This window comes from Schistocerca nitens, chromosome 8 (assembly GCF_023898315.1).
Source record: "Schistocerca nitens isolate TAMUIC-IGC-003100 chromosome 8, iqSchNite1.1, whole genome shotgun sequence".
In the NCBI taxonomy this organism is placed as follows: Eukaryota; Metazoa; Arthropoda; class Insecta; order Orthoptera; family Acrididae; genus Schistocerca; species Schistocerca nitens.
Window position 1 is genome coordinate 526,347,512 of NC_064621.1, and position 16,651 is coordinate 526,364,162.

General features: G+C 39.2%; 1 protein-coding gene across 2 annotated transcripts in view; it reads left to right on the top strand.

The window, feature by feature from the left end:
• Positions 1-16,651, top strand: part of LOC126199062 (uncharacterized) — a 165,182-nt gene that overhangs the window by 2,121 nt on the left and 146,410 nt on the right. Inside the window, exon 2 of one of the 2 annotated variants that reach the window (XM_049935773.1) lies at positions 11,127-11,269. In XM_049935773.1, the coding sequence (XP_049791730.1) occupies positions 11,127-11,269 (143 nt within the window). Of the gene's footprint in view, positions 1-11,107; positions 11,270-16,651 lie in introns of both variants that reach the window. The other variant, XM_049935774.1, reaches the window with a different exon arrangement.

The window sequence follows — 16,651 nt, forward strand, 5'->3', positions numbered from 1 at the left end:
AACTGGAACTGTCATAAGAATATGTTCAAAAGGAATCCAACACCTGTTTGCCAAACGTGGCCAATGAAATGATCTTGCTGGTCCTGCTGGTGCCATGAAGTTCACAAATACATCACCTTCTGCTTCACAGCACTCTGCAACACATCCTAAGTACGATTTGTCATCATAAACAACAATAATATAGCAACCTGGTTGTATTTTGCTGCTTTTGCTTCTGAATCCTGAGTCAGACACGACACACTGTGAAGGCACATGTTGTGCATGAACCTATAGTTATAACTGGACAGTCTGCACATTGTCAGAGTCCGCTGGAGAGAAGTGATGATGGCTCCTTGTGCCTGCAACATTTTTAACGTGTTCTAGTCTGCTTTTTAGCAACTCTTCGACTGATTTCACCTCATCTTTCGAAACATAGAATGATTGGATGCCAGAGATATTTTTCTGTACCCAGGTAAATAATTGAAGAGGTGTTAGAATGTGACCTTCTGTAGGGTGCTGCAGACTAGCTCATGATGCCATGCGCTTAATGGTAGCACCAATAATATCACATACATTTTTACCATGACTTGTTGCGAAAAAATTCCATTCTGCGTGAATCTGAAAATCATGGTAACGCATGCATAAATTTTTGAGATTTTTACAGTTTTTGTACTGACTAGCTGCCCCATCACTGAAGTATTTCACAAAATGTTTATGAGGCAGCTTGTTTTTCACATATGCCATGACAGTGTGAATGTAGGCATGAACTGCAGTGGCGTCATGAATTAAACAGTCACTAAAAATGCACAGGTTCATGACACACACATCACCTGATTCACCTCTACAGTAAATTGCAAATGGCTGGAGAGTTGCTTGACTGTTGTCCCAATGATATCCTTGGATGGCATCTTGAACTATAAATGCATAATTTTCAGAGAAGTCTAGTAATACTATAATTTCATCTTGTTTCAAATTATCCTTACAAAACTGGAAATAAGCCGATTGTGCTGTAGCTGTGAAGCTGTGTGGGGTCAGTTTGTCCATTTTTTGACAACACATTTCAACAAAATCTTCCACTGTAGCCTACTTTGCTTTGTTTCAAGACTTGTGCGATCCATGTTTGTCCATTGCTTATAAGAAACAAGTTCGTCATCCATAAGGAGTTCACCAAACAGTTTTTTATTCATGTGTTCTGCAAGTTTTGCCTTACTAGGACACTTTTCACACCTGTGTATCGTGCACTGGTAGGAACTGATGTCACACACTAGCAGCTTCATTGCACCTTCGTAATCCAGACCAGAATCCTTTATAGCAGCAAACATCAGCTTAGCATAATTTCGAGGGGTCTCGCATACACAAACATTGTGTGTGCCCCTTGCACTTACAGGCACAACCCATTTAGGCCAAAGATTGAAAAAAGGTGATAAACCTACTTTGGTATTGGGATACTTTTCCTTGAATTCTACATATAGGCCTAGTTCTGATATGTTGCATAGCAAGTCTTTTTTGTATCTGTACACGTACATTTCCCATTTTCACCTTTACGTAGTCTCTTTTTCCAGGCATTATTCAGCTGTAATCATTATTTTCATAAAATTCCGACACTAGCACCTTTATTTCTGAACTCAATTGCTTACCCTGAGCCTGCTGAAGTTGTGGAAGCACTCCTTGGGTTGCTTTTATTTTCCTGGCTTGCTTTACCATATATGTAGAAACATTGAATTCCTTTGCATTGTAGTCAATAGACCAGCTGGAAGGTGCAAGGTTAAGAATAGCTAGCCTACTTTTTTCTGGCATGTGGATATGGCACATTTTTCTTTCAAATCGTGCACAATTTTGTCCAAATCAGAGCATTTCTGGCATGATTTCTGTTCCTTTGGAGCAGATAGTTCTTCCTCTTCCACCATTAGTATGTCAGCTATTTTGTGTTTTAATTCCATTTGAGCTTCTTGTAGTTTTCTTCTACCATAGCTGGGCCTGTCTCTTTTCCCAACTTTGTGTGTCTTCGTGGGAGACAAACCAAGAGCAGTCACTGAAGTATTTAATTGCTCATCCGCTGTGGTTGTAGGTGGCTAATACTCTTTGCCACTGTCATATAAATTATCAGAATATTCTTCATTTTTTAGCAGTGTAACACACCTGGAACATAACTTTTGTCCTGGTTTCATGTTAAGTCCCATGCACTGATTCACTTTCAATACTGATTTTATATCAATTTCTCCGAGGCTACACTTGACTGTCTTCTTATGAATCCAAAATGGATCAAACAACTTCTTTGTAGGAAAGAATACTTATCCAGAAACACTTTTATATGATGATAACAAACACTAAAGTTTCCTGGAACTGTACTTCTTGTGCCCACAGGTTGTATCCCAGGTCTCCATAGCAACAAATCTTGGTCTGATTCATCCAGAGCATACAGTACAAAGCGAATGCCACATTTTGTTCCATATGTTGTTTTATGACATTCAGATGCTTGTGCTCTACCAATACTGCAACTTGTTTGAACAAAAGCACCACTAGTACACTCTTCTTCCTCCATACTGACTTTCCACAACAGTACTGACCAGTCTGAACTAGAATCTTAAAAACATGAGTAACCTGTAATTGTTGCTTGTTTCCTCTGTTGTTCCTGCCTAACAATGACTCATTCCATCCCTGAAAAGTACCATTGTTTAACTTTCTGTTGCCTAATGGTTCCCAACAATTGCTGCAGCTGTATCTGAAATAAGCTGTCTGCATCATCACTATTACTTGCTAAATCGTGTTAAAAGAAACGTAACCAAATACATCTGTCACCTTTTATTGTATACAAATGCCTTGCAATAACAAGTTCAAATTTTGCCACATATTATATTATGGTCTACTTATGCAGTGTTTGAAATTTGGCTTGGATATCACTTGTCCCTTTTGTGCTACCACACTTAGAAAATCCATGTTTTTCAGGTAATTTTTCAAGTTTTTGTGTGCATGTAACTCTGTTTGTGTGACTGATATGGGCAAGATGAGTTCTGTGTGTGTTTTGGCCACATTAAGCTTACAAAAAAAAATTATACCTTTGAGTGAATTATATTTGGCATAGAGGGCACCTACAATATGTACCTCTTAACGTATTACATTTTTTTAATCACATTTTGGAATGTTTTTATTTTCCCTCAGAAATATGTTGGTGTTTTCATTCATGGAGTGTGTTCTCTAAGTGGATGTTACTGGGTTGTAAAAATTTCACTGGGCTGTGCGGAATAGTTCCAAAGTTGTTAAGACCTGAAGTTGGGTCTGAAGATAGATTGCCAGATGCGGATTGCAATTTCCGGGTCACGCCACCTTTTTCACAAGCCATAATTCTGGAACTAATTGGCAGGGGAACTTAAAATTTTGTTCATGAGTGTTCCACACTTGGTAGCATTGGTGTGCTAAATTTCAGCCAAATCTGAGGCTATAAGCTGGAACATTTTCTCAAATTGGTTGAATTGACATGGAATGACCCAGGTGTTGTGTTGTCAATCAGAGCCCAGTTTTGCATTCCTTTACCTGGGCACAAGCATGTTAAATACGAGTGAGAAGGTCCTCTCTTGTGTCCACTCTGTGCTTGTAGACGTTGCTCTTCAGCCACCCCCACAAACAGTAATCCAATGGGGTAAGATTGGGTGACCTCAGTGGCCAAGCAATGACTCCACAACAACCGATCCAATGACCAGGATACGTTATGATGAGATACTGTGTCACTTGTCACTGGTCGTACGGAATGTGTAGGAGCACTGTCATGCTGAAAGTACATATGAGCTCATGTTGCCAAAGGGATATCCTCTACGTATTCTGGTAACACATTTTGAAGAAACTCAAGATACCGTGTCCCAGTAAGACGGTTATCTAAAACACAACTGGACCGATGAGTTGGTCATCAATAATATCACACCACACATTGACTGAGAAACATCGTTGAAAATTCGTTTCCGCAGTAGCACGCACATTTTCATATGCCCATACACAAGAGTTGTGCCTGTTGATTCCATCACAGGTAAATGTTGACTCATCAGTGAACAGAATACATGGAATTAATCGCTCATTGGCAAATATCCATTGACAATTCTTGCCGGGCGACAGCATCACGTTCATGCAGATGTTGTACACTCTGCCGATGAAAGGGATGCAGACCATGCTCCAGTACTGTGTGTATCACTTATTTATGGGGAAGAATACCAAGTTGGGCAGCAATTCTTCTATAGTTAGTTGTAGAGTTGCGCTCCACTATTTGAAGAATGTTCTCAACTTCATTAAGAGTTTGTTGTACAGGATGTTCAGAGACAACATTTATGCTGGGAAGTGTCCCATGCTCATGCAATCTGTGAAAAACTGTGCTATCTGGCACTCTGCAATTCAGAAATTGTTGTTGGTATTCTCGCACAGCAGCTCTCGAATTCCCACTGGACGAACCATAGACAAACACCATGTCAGCATACTCTGCATATGTGAATATCCGTGGCATTTCAAAACACAAAACTGTCTTCATTGTTCACATGACATCAGTGTAGTACTGTGCACTACGACAAACACTGTTGGACTGAGACTTGAGGTAAACAATTGTACCACGCGCAAGTGAACTGCGTACTGACACGGTTTGTAAGGACGACGCTACACAATTCCCATTTCTAGTTGTTTTCATTGATTTATGTGGAAACGGTTAAGAAAAGGGCATATGTGTATTAGGAGCTTTTTGTTCACACTGTATAAAATTTGGAGATAATCTGTCACGTTATACACATCCTTCCTGTCAGCTTCTTGTAAAACTTACTGTTAGTTTTTTATTGTTTTCCGCAATACCAGTAACGATTTTCAAAAGTTTAGCACTCTTAATGTCTCATTTTACATTTTTATTAGGTATAACCTATTTTAGACAGTGTATTTAAGACAATAGCCTCCAGTCCAGCAGGATGCAAGCACTTGCTATGTCCAGCTATCCTGATTTAAATATTGCGTGATTTTTTTTGAAATCACTTTAGCCAAGTCCATGCCGATCACTAGTTATCTCCCTGCAAACAAGTGTATATATATGACTTCGGTTAACATCCTTGCTACCAATGAAAACTTCCTGGCTTATTAAAACTGTGTGTCACCTCGTGAGTTACCCAAGTGCAACACATGACCCACCATCACAGCATTACTTCTGCCAATACCTCATTCCTACTTTCTAAACTTGACAGAAGTTCCCTTGCAAATTTTGCAGGACTAGCACTCCTAGAAGAAAGGATATTACAGAGACATGGCTGAACAACAGCCTGGGAGATTTTCCAGAATAAATTTTCACTCTGCTGTGGAGTGTGCTAATTTTAAATGTCATGACAGATTAAAACTGTGGAAACAATCTTCCAACCTGTGGCTAAGCTATGTATTGGCAATATCCTTTCTTTCAGGAATGCCAGTCCTATAAGGTGTGTGGAACAACTTCTTTGAAGTTTAGGAGGTCGGAGATAAGGTACTGACAGAAGTAAAGCTATGAAGGTGGGTCTTCAGTTGTGCTTGGATAGCTCAAACAGTAGAGAAATTGCCTGCAGAAGGCAACACTCCCAAGTTCATTTCCCAGACCGGCACAAGCAGGAAACATGAAAATTCATTCTGGATGTTGAGAGTTTGATCCCAACCACTGCTAAAATTTGAAATAAAAACTTTCAGCAATGGTGGCCAAATATTTCCAATATTAGGAGTCACCTTCTGTAAAGAATTCACATTGTATTTTGCAGCTGTGACTTATTAAACTGATAGTTCGGTAACTTTCACATCTGTCAACACCTGCTTTCTTTGGGATTGGAATTATTATATTCTTCTTGAAGTCTGATGGTATTTTGCCAGTCTCATACATCTTGCTCACCAGATGGTAGAGTTTTGTCAGGACTGGCTCTCCCAAGGCTGTCAGTAGTTCTAATGGAATGTTGTCTACTGCCGGTGCCTTGTTTTGACTGAGGGTATAGAGGAGGGGGACAGGCACTCACAGCACACTGTTGCTTGTGGTACGGGAAACTGCCTCTAAAGGTGGAATATTTCGCAATGATCAGCAATAAAAGGGTGTAGAAGACAATGGAATACAGTGCATCATAGTTACATAGTGTGAATCCACAGGACATGTGACCTGTAATTGAAATAGTCTCATGATGACCATCTCACCAGTGGCAAAAGATTGCCGATTAGACCCCCTTTAGTGTCTCCAGGTGGCTAATGTCAAGGGGAGGTGACCTTGAGAAAAAGATTGAATAACTAACAAAAGGGTAATATTGACAGAGTCTGAGTGTGGAATGTAAGGAGTTTGAAAATGGTAGGCAAGCTAGAAAATTTGAAAAGAGAAATGGAAAGGCTCAATCTAGATACAGTGGAGGTCAGTACAGTGAAAAGGAAAGAATATAATTTCTGGTGATATAAATATTGAGTAATATCAACAGCAGCAGAAAATGGTTTAACAAGAGTAGGACTCGTTAGGAATATGTGGGTATGGCAGAGAGTGAGTTACTGGAAACAGTTCATTGACGTGATTATTCTCATCAGAATAAACAGCAAGCACCAACAACAACAGTCAGTTATACAGGATTGTTAGAACTAAATCTTTGCTACTTGAGCCAATGTAGAACAGAAAACTATTTACCATATGGGCACCTAGCTTTATATGAATGATGTTCTGAGCACTGCAGAATTGTTATTAATGTTAGTGTCATGATTTACTATTGGGTGGCAGTACTGGTGTGGCGACTTAGGGTTGCAACCCAAGCATCAATGTGCATTATAGTTGCAGTTGATCACTTTGGGTCTGGATATGGTGAGCAGGGCTTTAATCATAAAGCTATTTTCTCAAAACAGCACAAATAGTGCTGCTGCTCTTTGCAAATATTGACTCATTAAAGGAATATGGAGAGGTCCTCCTTCCGCCCCGTGGTTCAAGAAAGTGGTTCAGAAGTTTGCATTGACTGACGATTTGGGAATTGCTCTTGGGAGAGGCAGATGGCCAATTTCACCACAAATTATTGAAGTAATTACTGTGAATACTAGACACAATGTGCGATCTTTGAGCAGTGACTAGCTGTGTCATGACAACTGAACATTCCGTTGTCTGCAGTTTGAAAAGTGCTGTGAACAGTTGTGAAATTGTATCTCTGGTCTGGTTCCAAGCTGTTGTGGATGCAGATGGTTGTCCCATTCAGCATGGTTCGTAAACTTGGTACACAATTAAGTGTGGAAGTTAAAATTTGTTTCTTTCAGTGGTTTATTTATTATTTGTCTTGCACGTGCCGTGTTTCCACAAAGTATCATTGTCTTACAATAACTTGTTTTTCATGGGCCCTCTCAGTTGTGAAAGTTTAATCGTAACCACCCTGTGCGTGTCCACATCACAAAACCTGACACAGTACATAGACATTATGAGGACACTGAATGAGTGTCTGTGTGTAAAGGGAGATGAAAATCAATTGTGAGGAATTGAAAGGAATAACAGGTAGTTATGGGAGAATATGGGCTTGGTAGTAAGGTGACAAAGACTATCCAGACTGAGTTTCTGTGGTTACCCTAAATTGCTTAAGGCAAATACTATGATAATTTTTTAGGATGATAATCCAGATTTCCTTTTCCAGATCAAACTTGTACTAAATCTCTGATGACATCGTTTATGGGACATTATAGTTCACCGAGTGAGGTGGCGCAGTGGTTAAACACTGGACTCGCATTCGGGAGGACGACGGTTCAATCCCGCGTCCGGCCATCCTGATTTAGGTTTTCCGTGATTTCCCTAAATCGCTCCAGGCAAATTCCGGGATGGTTCCTTTCAAAGGGCACGGCCAACTTCCTTTCCCGTCCTTCACTAATCCGATAAGACCGATGACCTCGCTGTCTGGTCTCCTTCCCCAAAACAACCAACCAACTATTATAGTTCAAGAGACCTTTGGAGAAAAGAGAACCACTTGTATGAATATCAAGAGCTCAGATGGAAACCCAGTTCTAAGCAAAGAAGGGAAAGCAGAAAGGTGGAAGGAGTATATGGAGGGTCTATATAAGGGCAGTGTACTTGAGGAAAATATTATGGAAATGGAAGAGGATGTAGATGAAGATAAAGGGAGATACGATACTGCGTGAAGAGTTTGACAGAGCACTGAAAGACCTGAGTCGAAACAAGGCACCGGCAGTAGACAACATTCCATTAGAACTACTGACAGCCTTGGGAGAGCCAGTCCTGACAAAACTCTACCATCTGGTGAGCAAGATGTATGAGACAGGCGAAATACCCTCAGACTTCAAGAAGAATATAATAATTCCAATCCCAAAGAAAGCAGGTGTTGACAGATGTGAAAGTTACCAAACTATCAGTTTAATAAGTCACAGCTGCAAAATACTAACGCGAATTCTTTGCAGATGAATGGAAAAACTGGTAGAAGCCGACCTCGGATAAGGTCAGTTTGGATTCTGTAGAAATATTGGAACACGTGAGGCAATACTGACCTTACTACTCACCTTAGAAGAAAGATTAATGAAAGGCAAACCTACGTTTCTAGCATTTGTAGACTTAGAGAAAGCTTTTGACAATGTTGACTGGAATACTCTCTTTCAAATTCTGAAGGTGGCAGGGGTAAAATACAGGGAGCGTATGGCTATTTACAATTTGTACAGAAACCAGATGGCAGTTATAAGAGTCGAGGGACATGAAAGGGAAGCAGTGGTTGGGAAGGGAGTAAGACAGGGTTGTAGCCTCTCCCCGATGTTATTCAATCTGTATATTGAGCAAGCAGTAAAGGAAACAAAAGAAAAATTTGGAGTAGGTATTAAAATCCACGGAGAAGAAATAAAAACTTTGAGGTTCGCCGATGACATTGTAAGTCTGTCAGAGACAGCAAAGGACTTGGAAGAGCAGTTGAACGGAATGGACAGTGTCTTGAAAGGATGATATAAGATGAACATCAACAAAAGCAAAACGAAGATAGTGGAATGTAGTTGAATTAAGTCTGGTGATGCTGAGGGAATTGGATTAGGAAATGAGACACTTAAAGTAGTAAAGGAGTTTTGCTATTTGGGGAGCAAAGTAACTGATGATGGTCAAAGTAGAGAGGATATAAAATGTAGACTGGCAATGGCAAGGAAAGTGTTTCAGAAGAAGAGGAATTTGTTAACATCTAGTAGAGATTTAAGTGTCAGGAAGTCGTTTCTGGAAGTATTTGTATGCAGTGTAGCCATGTATGGAAGTGAAACATGGACGATAAATAGTTTGTACGAGAAGAGAAGCTTTCAAAATGTGGTGCCACAGAAGAATGCTGAAGATTAGGTGGGTAGATCACATAACTAATGAGGAGGTATTGAATAGGATTGGGGAGAAGAGGAGTTTGTGGCACAACTTGACTAGAAGAAGGGATCGGTTGGTTGGACATGTTCTGAGGCATCAAGGGATCATGAATTTAGTATTGGAGGGTAACGTGGAGGGTAAAAATCATAGAGGGAGACCAAGAGATGAATACACTAGGCAGATTCAGAAGGATGTAGGTTGCAGTAGGTACTGGGAGATGAAGCAGCTTGCACAGGATAGAGTAGTATGGAGAGCTGCATAAAACCAGTCTCAGGACTGAAGACCACAACAACAACATAGTTCAGTCTCTTTATTTTCTAATTACCGATGTGTTTCGATGACATGAGCTCACTGAACCTTCAGATCTGCATTCCCAATTTACTGGAATTATTTCTGCCATGAAGGGAACCCTCCTCACCGTGGAATGCCTCCTGATTGAAATAATTCGTGTTATTATAGCTTTAGTAGTATTTTTTCTTTCTTAAATCCGAGGTGCTCTTGTCTCTAGTGCTGGTTAATCTTGGCTCCTGAACTGTTTTTAAGCAAGTTTAGTAGTGATAGTAATGCAGATTTAGACATAAATTGATCTGCAGTGTCACACAAGCAGCCCAATGTCTGTCAAGTGTTTGTTGTAACATTCTATCCCAATACAGAAGTAATCAGATGGTGCATTATCTTACTGAAGGCATAGGACAACTGTGAAGTGCTGTAAGCAAAGAGGAGCAGGTGACGGTGTGGAGGTGCTTGTGTTATATGCCAGTGAGATATGGTAGGCAAATTGGTGGACCCAGTTCATCCTGTAAATATCCATCACATGAAAATACCTCCACCATTTGTTCAAATGGTGTTCTATCGGCAAATGTTATCTATGACCTAATGTGGTTTTCAATGTCCTCACACACTGCCATCAGCATGTACAAACGTGTACCATCCTCATCAGTCAAAGGTCAGATGTCCAATGGCAGTGTTCCTGATTTGTGCTGGTCTGTGTACTGTGATGGGCAGTGAGCATAGGCACTATTCACACAATCCAAACTTGACACTCAGCACAGTGGCTAGCGTTAGCGACCATAAAGGATTCTGCCACTTACGGTCACTCAAATCAGCCACAGCACTAAGTGACAGCTTGTACTCTTGAGAATATTATACATGTAAGGTAGAGGCTCCTGTACCTCATAGTTAGGAAGTGCTCATGGATGGTGAGACTGCTGCCCAATTTTTGTCTCATATTTAATTGGTCAGAAATTTGCTGCACTGTCACCCGTCTATCTGCTGTTACAAACTGTGATATTCAGCTATAATTTCTGTCAACAAAACATTGTTGCCCACAGCAGTTGACTCCAACACTAGATACTTCTTCCAAATTGAGTTGCTGAAGTTAAATCACCTATGAGAGAAATGTCCCAAACTTCCATGTTGTCTAGCCTCATTCAGTTTACCTAAGGTTAGGTGTCATACCAACAGTGTACTCTACTGTCAAGATAATTGGAAGTGCAAGGTCGAGCAACATTCTTGTTTTGGAACATGCTGAAATATTCCATTATCTGTGCCTACAAATTACTCTCCAGTATTGATTAATATAATGTAGTGGCTGAACTCAATTCAATAGAATGCTAGAAAAGGCTACTGCCAGATTTGAAATACGGCTAAGTATATATTGTCAAATAATTTTTTTTAATTATTTTCCGGGAAAAATACCAATAACATTTGATTTTTTTAAAAATTGTGGTTCTTAGCCTAGTTGTGTATGTAATGTGAGTTTTAATTGTCACTCTTTGCCTATACATATGGAAAAAGGTAGTAATTTTAATTGTTTGACAGTATTTTCCTTTTGATAAAGGTTGGTAAGAAGTTTGGGAGGACAAGGAAAGGATACACAATTGGATTTCCAAACTGTGCTTCACCAGGACATCAACTGCAACAACAATGAACTTCAGGCTATGCGAAGATGTATTGAACAGAGGATAGAAGAGTTGAAGCAAGGTATGATATAGTTCTTGAGGAAAAAATACACTTGTTTCTTCCAGAATGAGATTTTCACTCCACAGCAGAGTGTGTGCTGATATCAAACTTCCTGACAGGTTAAAACTGTGTGCTGGATCGAGACTCAAACTCGAGACCGAGTTTGAGTCTTGGTCCGGCACACAGTTTTAATCTGCTAGGAAGTTTCACATTTGTAGCTGTTGTAAAGTGTCAGTATTGCACAAAGTGCCAATAACGTAAGTTTTTATTACAACCCACATTACTTTTCTTGACAGTAACAAATACTTATTTTTTGGTGTTTTAATAGTTCTCACAAATATGTAATGAAGTAACTGTATTGGGGCTCTGAAATTAATTTTAACATAAATTTCTTTAATTTTATTTCATACAATTGTATAGACAGTTGTCTAGTTAGCAAACTATGCTTTTTGTTGGATTAAACCTCATGTTTTATTGTTAATCAGACTATAACCTCATGGAGTGTAATGAAATTAATCTTTCATTAACATAACAACCATACTACTAACTCAAATGTCTGGGGACATGCAGTGACACTATGTACACACACTACAGCATTTTGGGAGGAATAGGCAGGAAAATGGGTCACTGATGTTTGAAACAAAAAGCAAGAAATAGATGGGCTTTCTGATCTAAAAATGCTACATTTACTCTAATCAATTGAGTTGGCAATTGTGCTAGCCTAGTCTTAAGTTGGATTTGTTAGACTGACAGTAAAACTATACATTACAAATACCACAAACTGTATAAACCTTTCAGAGCCAGTGGCTCCTTCTTCTGGCAAAAGGGTTCAAGGGGAAGGAACTGGAGAGCTTTAGGAAGAGGGATAGAGTTCATAAGTCACCCAGAACACTGGACCAGGGGAGGTTCACCAGATGGAATGAAAATGAAAGCTTTCCTTCTCATCCCATCCAGTATGTATCTCTTGACCTGGGGTTCTGGGTGACTTTTCCAAACTCTACCCCTTTTCTGAAACTTTCCAGTTCCTTCCCCTTCACCCCTCTTCCTTCTCCTTCATCCCTCTTCCTTCCCCTTCACCCCTTCTGCCAGGAGGAGGAGCCATTGGCTCTGTAAACTTGCATAAGTAAAACTTTTCATATGTGTGTTCTCGTGCCACCAATTTGCGAGTAATTTTTCATCCATTCAATTACATTAAATTGTTAAAAATTATTTTCATTGTTACAAACTGAATAAAGTACCAGAAGGTCAGGCATGCTCTTGTGTGGTGTATTGGTCAGGCAGTGATTAAATTCAGTACAGTGTGTTATGGAACCTTAAAAAGCAGAGAAAATAACTCTTGCTAGCTGCTTTCAAAAAATTTGGTTGACTATGACTTCACCTTCATCCATTAGTCTGATATTGTCATATATTGTGGACCATTTGTCGTAATGTAACTCTCATCTATTGCATAGGATACACTAAATACATGGTCAATTGATTATGAGTTGGGTCTTGGAATTACCTCATCCTGCAGGAGGTGACAATGCACTATCTTTCTTATGCAGACTGCACTCACACACGCCTTATACTTTTGCTGGCCTGCAGAACTACTTACAGGACATCCACCAATCTGCAAATGGTCCCTCTTGTCCACCCAAGTTAGTGAAAATCTGCCAGAGATATTCAAACGAGAGAATGGTGTTCCTCTGGGATATGTAATAAGTGTGACTTTGCTATACCAATCATCAGCATTATGTCCACATCTGAGGTTCCTACACAGTGTTAGTTATTTGTGTAGGGTTTTGTTGTATCCATCTCCTACTCAATCCTTGCAGTTGAGTAGACAGTTGGAAGATTTAAGAATTTGCACTCTCAGTATATATTACATACCTGAGAGAATGTTATTTCAGTTTGCATGTAGGCTTTCTGTATTCTCTGAACAATAACCAGAATAGATGGACATAATTAAACACAACCTTTAGTTTGTCTTATCAACATATCAGGACTGTTTCTGGACAGAAACTTTGAATACACATCTCACAGTTAACATTATGATGCAGTCAAAAAAGTGACTATGGAGCATTGCTTAGCTAAACTGAAGTGAGCACAATCAGCTTGTGGATCATAAATTAGTCATTCATTGTGTAGATTTCTGTGTACTTGTCACAATGTCACAGAAATGGAAAGCATATTCTGTGAGTGATAAACTAAAAATGGTTGATCATGTGAAGAATGGTGACAGTAAGTTTGCCATGAGCATGTGTTGTATCTGAAGGAACAATTAGTGGATGAGTGAATGAAGAGAATAAACTTAGAAGTTTTGTGAATGCAGTTGACAGTTATGTGGGAATTGACAGAAAGAAGACAAAAAGTATAAAAAGACAGTGAACTTGATGATTGCCTTTATAAATGGTTTTTAATTTAAAAAAAAGTGAAGGTTTGCCACTTTGCAGGCCAACTATTAAAGTAGAAACTGAAAAATTTGACGTTGATTTACATGGCAACAAAGATTTTATAACTTCTGATGGATGTTTTTCAAGATGGAAATGTTGCTGTGGTAATTGCCCAAATGACCACTGAAGGAGAAGTGAGATTTTATGACTACCTGCTTCACAGTTTTCCAAAATTCTACACAAAGTAATTGTAAATTTAAATGATCATTAAGTGTATAATTTTGATGAAATGGCACATTATTGTCTGTTGCTTCCAACTAGTTCTCTAGACAAGCAAAAATCAGGAAATATGATGGATTTGAAAATTAACATGGACACAATAATCATCCTCTTTGCCACAAATAAATCAGACTATAAGCTTGAAACCTCTTAGCATAGATAAAAGTAAAAGCTCAACATGTTTCAAGTATGTAGAAATGTAATCTTTACAATTCACTTAACAGACATTCAAAGAATGCTTGGATGACATGACTATTTTCACCAATTGGTTTCAAGAAGAGCTTGTTCTTTCATTGATAAAGCACCTATGGTCAATTAAGCTGAGAGAAGCAGCTCTACTAATCCTTGATCGCTGTCCAGCTCATCCACCTGCTGATGTGTTGCCACTGGATCAAGGCAGCATATGAGCATTTAAGGCTAATTCTCACCATGAACTCCTCAGTTCAATGGTAAATTCAGATGAGGAAAGGGAAATGTTCTTGAAATCATAAATCTTAAGTGTGTTGGATTTCAGTAAGTCTAGTGTGATAAAGCATCAGTTTGATGACTATTAGGAATTGCTGGAAAAAGTGTTCCATTGCCGAAAATATAATAGAGGAATGCTGTAGTGATGTAGATTTAAACATCAGTAACACCCAGTCTGCTTGTGGTGTTCTCTAGTGCAATATTATCCTTGAACAGTTGAACCATTGGGTAGTCATTGACAAAGAACAACAGACCAGAGATGAGGACATTATTGACACTGTTTGAATTGAGAGTAGTGGAACTGTTGGGGATGAGGATGATGCTGATGAAGAAAGTGTAGATGATGATTGCAATAAATGTGAAATGTTGGATAATATAAATAAAGTGATTACATGTGGGGAGTGACAAAGTAAACTAAACCAAATTGTGTTGTTGCACCTGATGAGCATAAATCAATATGCACTAAAGAAACTGCATAAAATGACCTGTCAAAGAAAGCTAGCCAACTTCTTCAAAGTAGTAGAATAATGATGTACTGTAGCCTGCAGGCAGTGCTTTAAATTATCTTTCTGTATGTGATAATGTATTGCTTCAATATCTTCCTTCAATCCAACCTGGTACGGATTCCAAACATTTGAGCAGTACCCAAGAATAGGGAGCACCAGCATCGTATAAATGGTCTCCTTTACATGTGAACCACACTTTCCTAAAATTCTGCCAGTAAACCGAAGTCGACCAGTCACCTTCCCTACCACAGTGCTCGTATGTTTGTTCCATTTCATATTACTTTGCAACGTTACGCCCAGATGTTTAAATGATTTCACTGTGTCAAGCAGGACACTACTGATATTATATCCAAACATTACAAGTTTGTTCTTCCTACCCATCTGCATTAACTTCTATTTTTCCACATTTAGAGCTAACTGCCATTATCACACCAACTAGAAATTTTGTCTGTAAGTTGTTTTGTATCTTTCTACAATCACTCAGCGTTGAAAGCTTACCGTACACCACAGCATCGTCAGGAAACAACACAGATTGCTGCCCACGCTGTCCACCAAATCATTTATGTGTATGGAGACAACAAAGGTCCTATCACACTTCCCGGGGACACTCCTGATGATGATACTCTTGTCTCTGATGAACACTCACCATAAAGAACAACATACTGGGTTCTGTTACTTAAGAAGTCTTTGAACCACTCACATATCTCTGAACCTATGCTCATACCTTCGTTAACATCCTGGAATGGGGTACCATGTCGAATGCTTTCCGGAAATCTAGAAATATGGAATCTATCTGTTGCCGTTCATCCATAGGTCACAGTATATCATGTGAGAAAAGGGAAGCCAAGTTTCACACAAGTGATAATTTCTAAAACCATGCTGAATCATGCACGTAAGCTTCTCAGTCTCAAGGAAGTTTATTATATTCAAACTGAAACACGTTAAAGATTCTGCAGCTAACCAAAGTTACTGATATTGGTCTGTAATTTTGGGAGTCTGTTCTTTTACCCTTTTTATATACTGGAGCCACGTGCACTTTTTTCCAGTTGCTTGGAACTTTGTGCTGGGTGAGAGATTTATCATAAGTGCAAACTAGGTAAAGGACCAATGCCATAAGATTCTATTTGTAAAATCGAAATCGTAACAAAAGTAGTTACAGCTTATCAGATGAATATTTAACAAAAAGTGATAGAAATTTAGGCCTCAGGCCACCCAATTAAGCTAAGAGATCACAGTGCTCTGATCGTGTCTTTTAAGCAGTGTAAAATACTTTACAACTGCTCCAGGTGAATGGCAAATTAGAAACCAGACAGAAATAGTTACAACAGTTAGTCGTAGAAGATAACTAGTGATCACGAAGTCCTGGGTCACAGAGTGGATCCCAGCTACTGCTTAAATTTTGAATAAAAGTCACAGACATGCTGTATAAGGAGTCACTGTTGTACAGCCAACTGCCTTGCAAAGAGGGCGGAGGAGCAGACTGAGATTTGGTGCATCCTCCTGCGATTGGAATGGAAAACTGCTACAAACTGCAAAAGAATTGGCAATTATCAATAGAATGAGGGTGCAGGAACCAGTGAAAACCTGAAAGGGAATTGCCAAAGAAGAGGTGACTTTGATAAAAAGACTGGATAACCAACAAAAAGGTAACATTGAAAATCTAAAAAGTGAATGCAAAGGATCAATTATATATAGTGGAGGTAAGTAACATGAAATAAAAAGATCAGGATTCCTGGTCAAATGAATACGGTGTAATATCGGCATCAGCAAAAATTGCTATA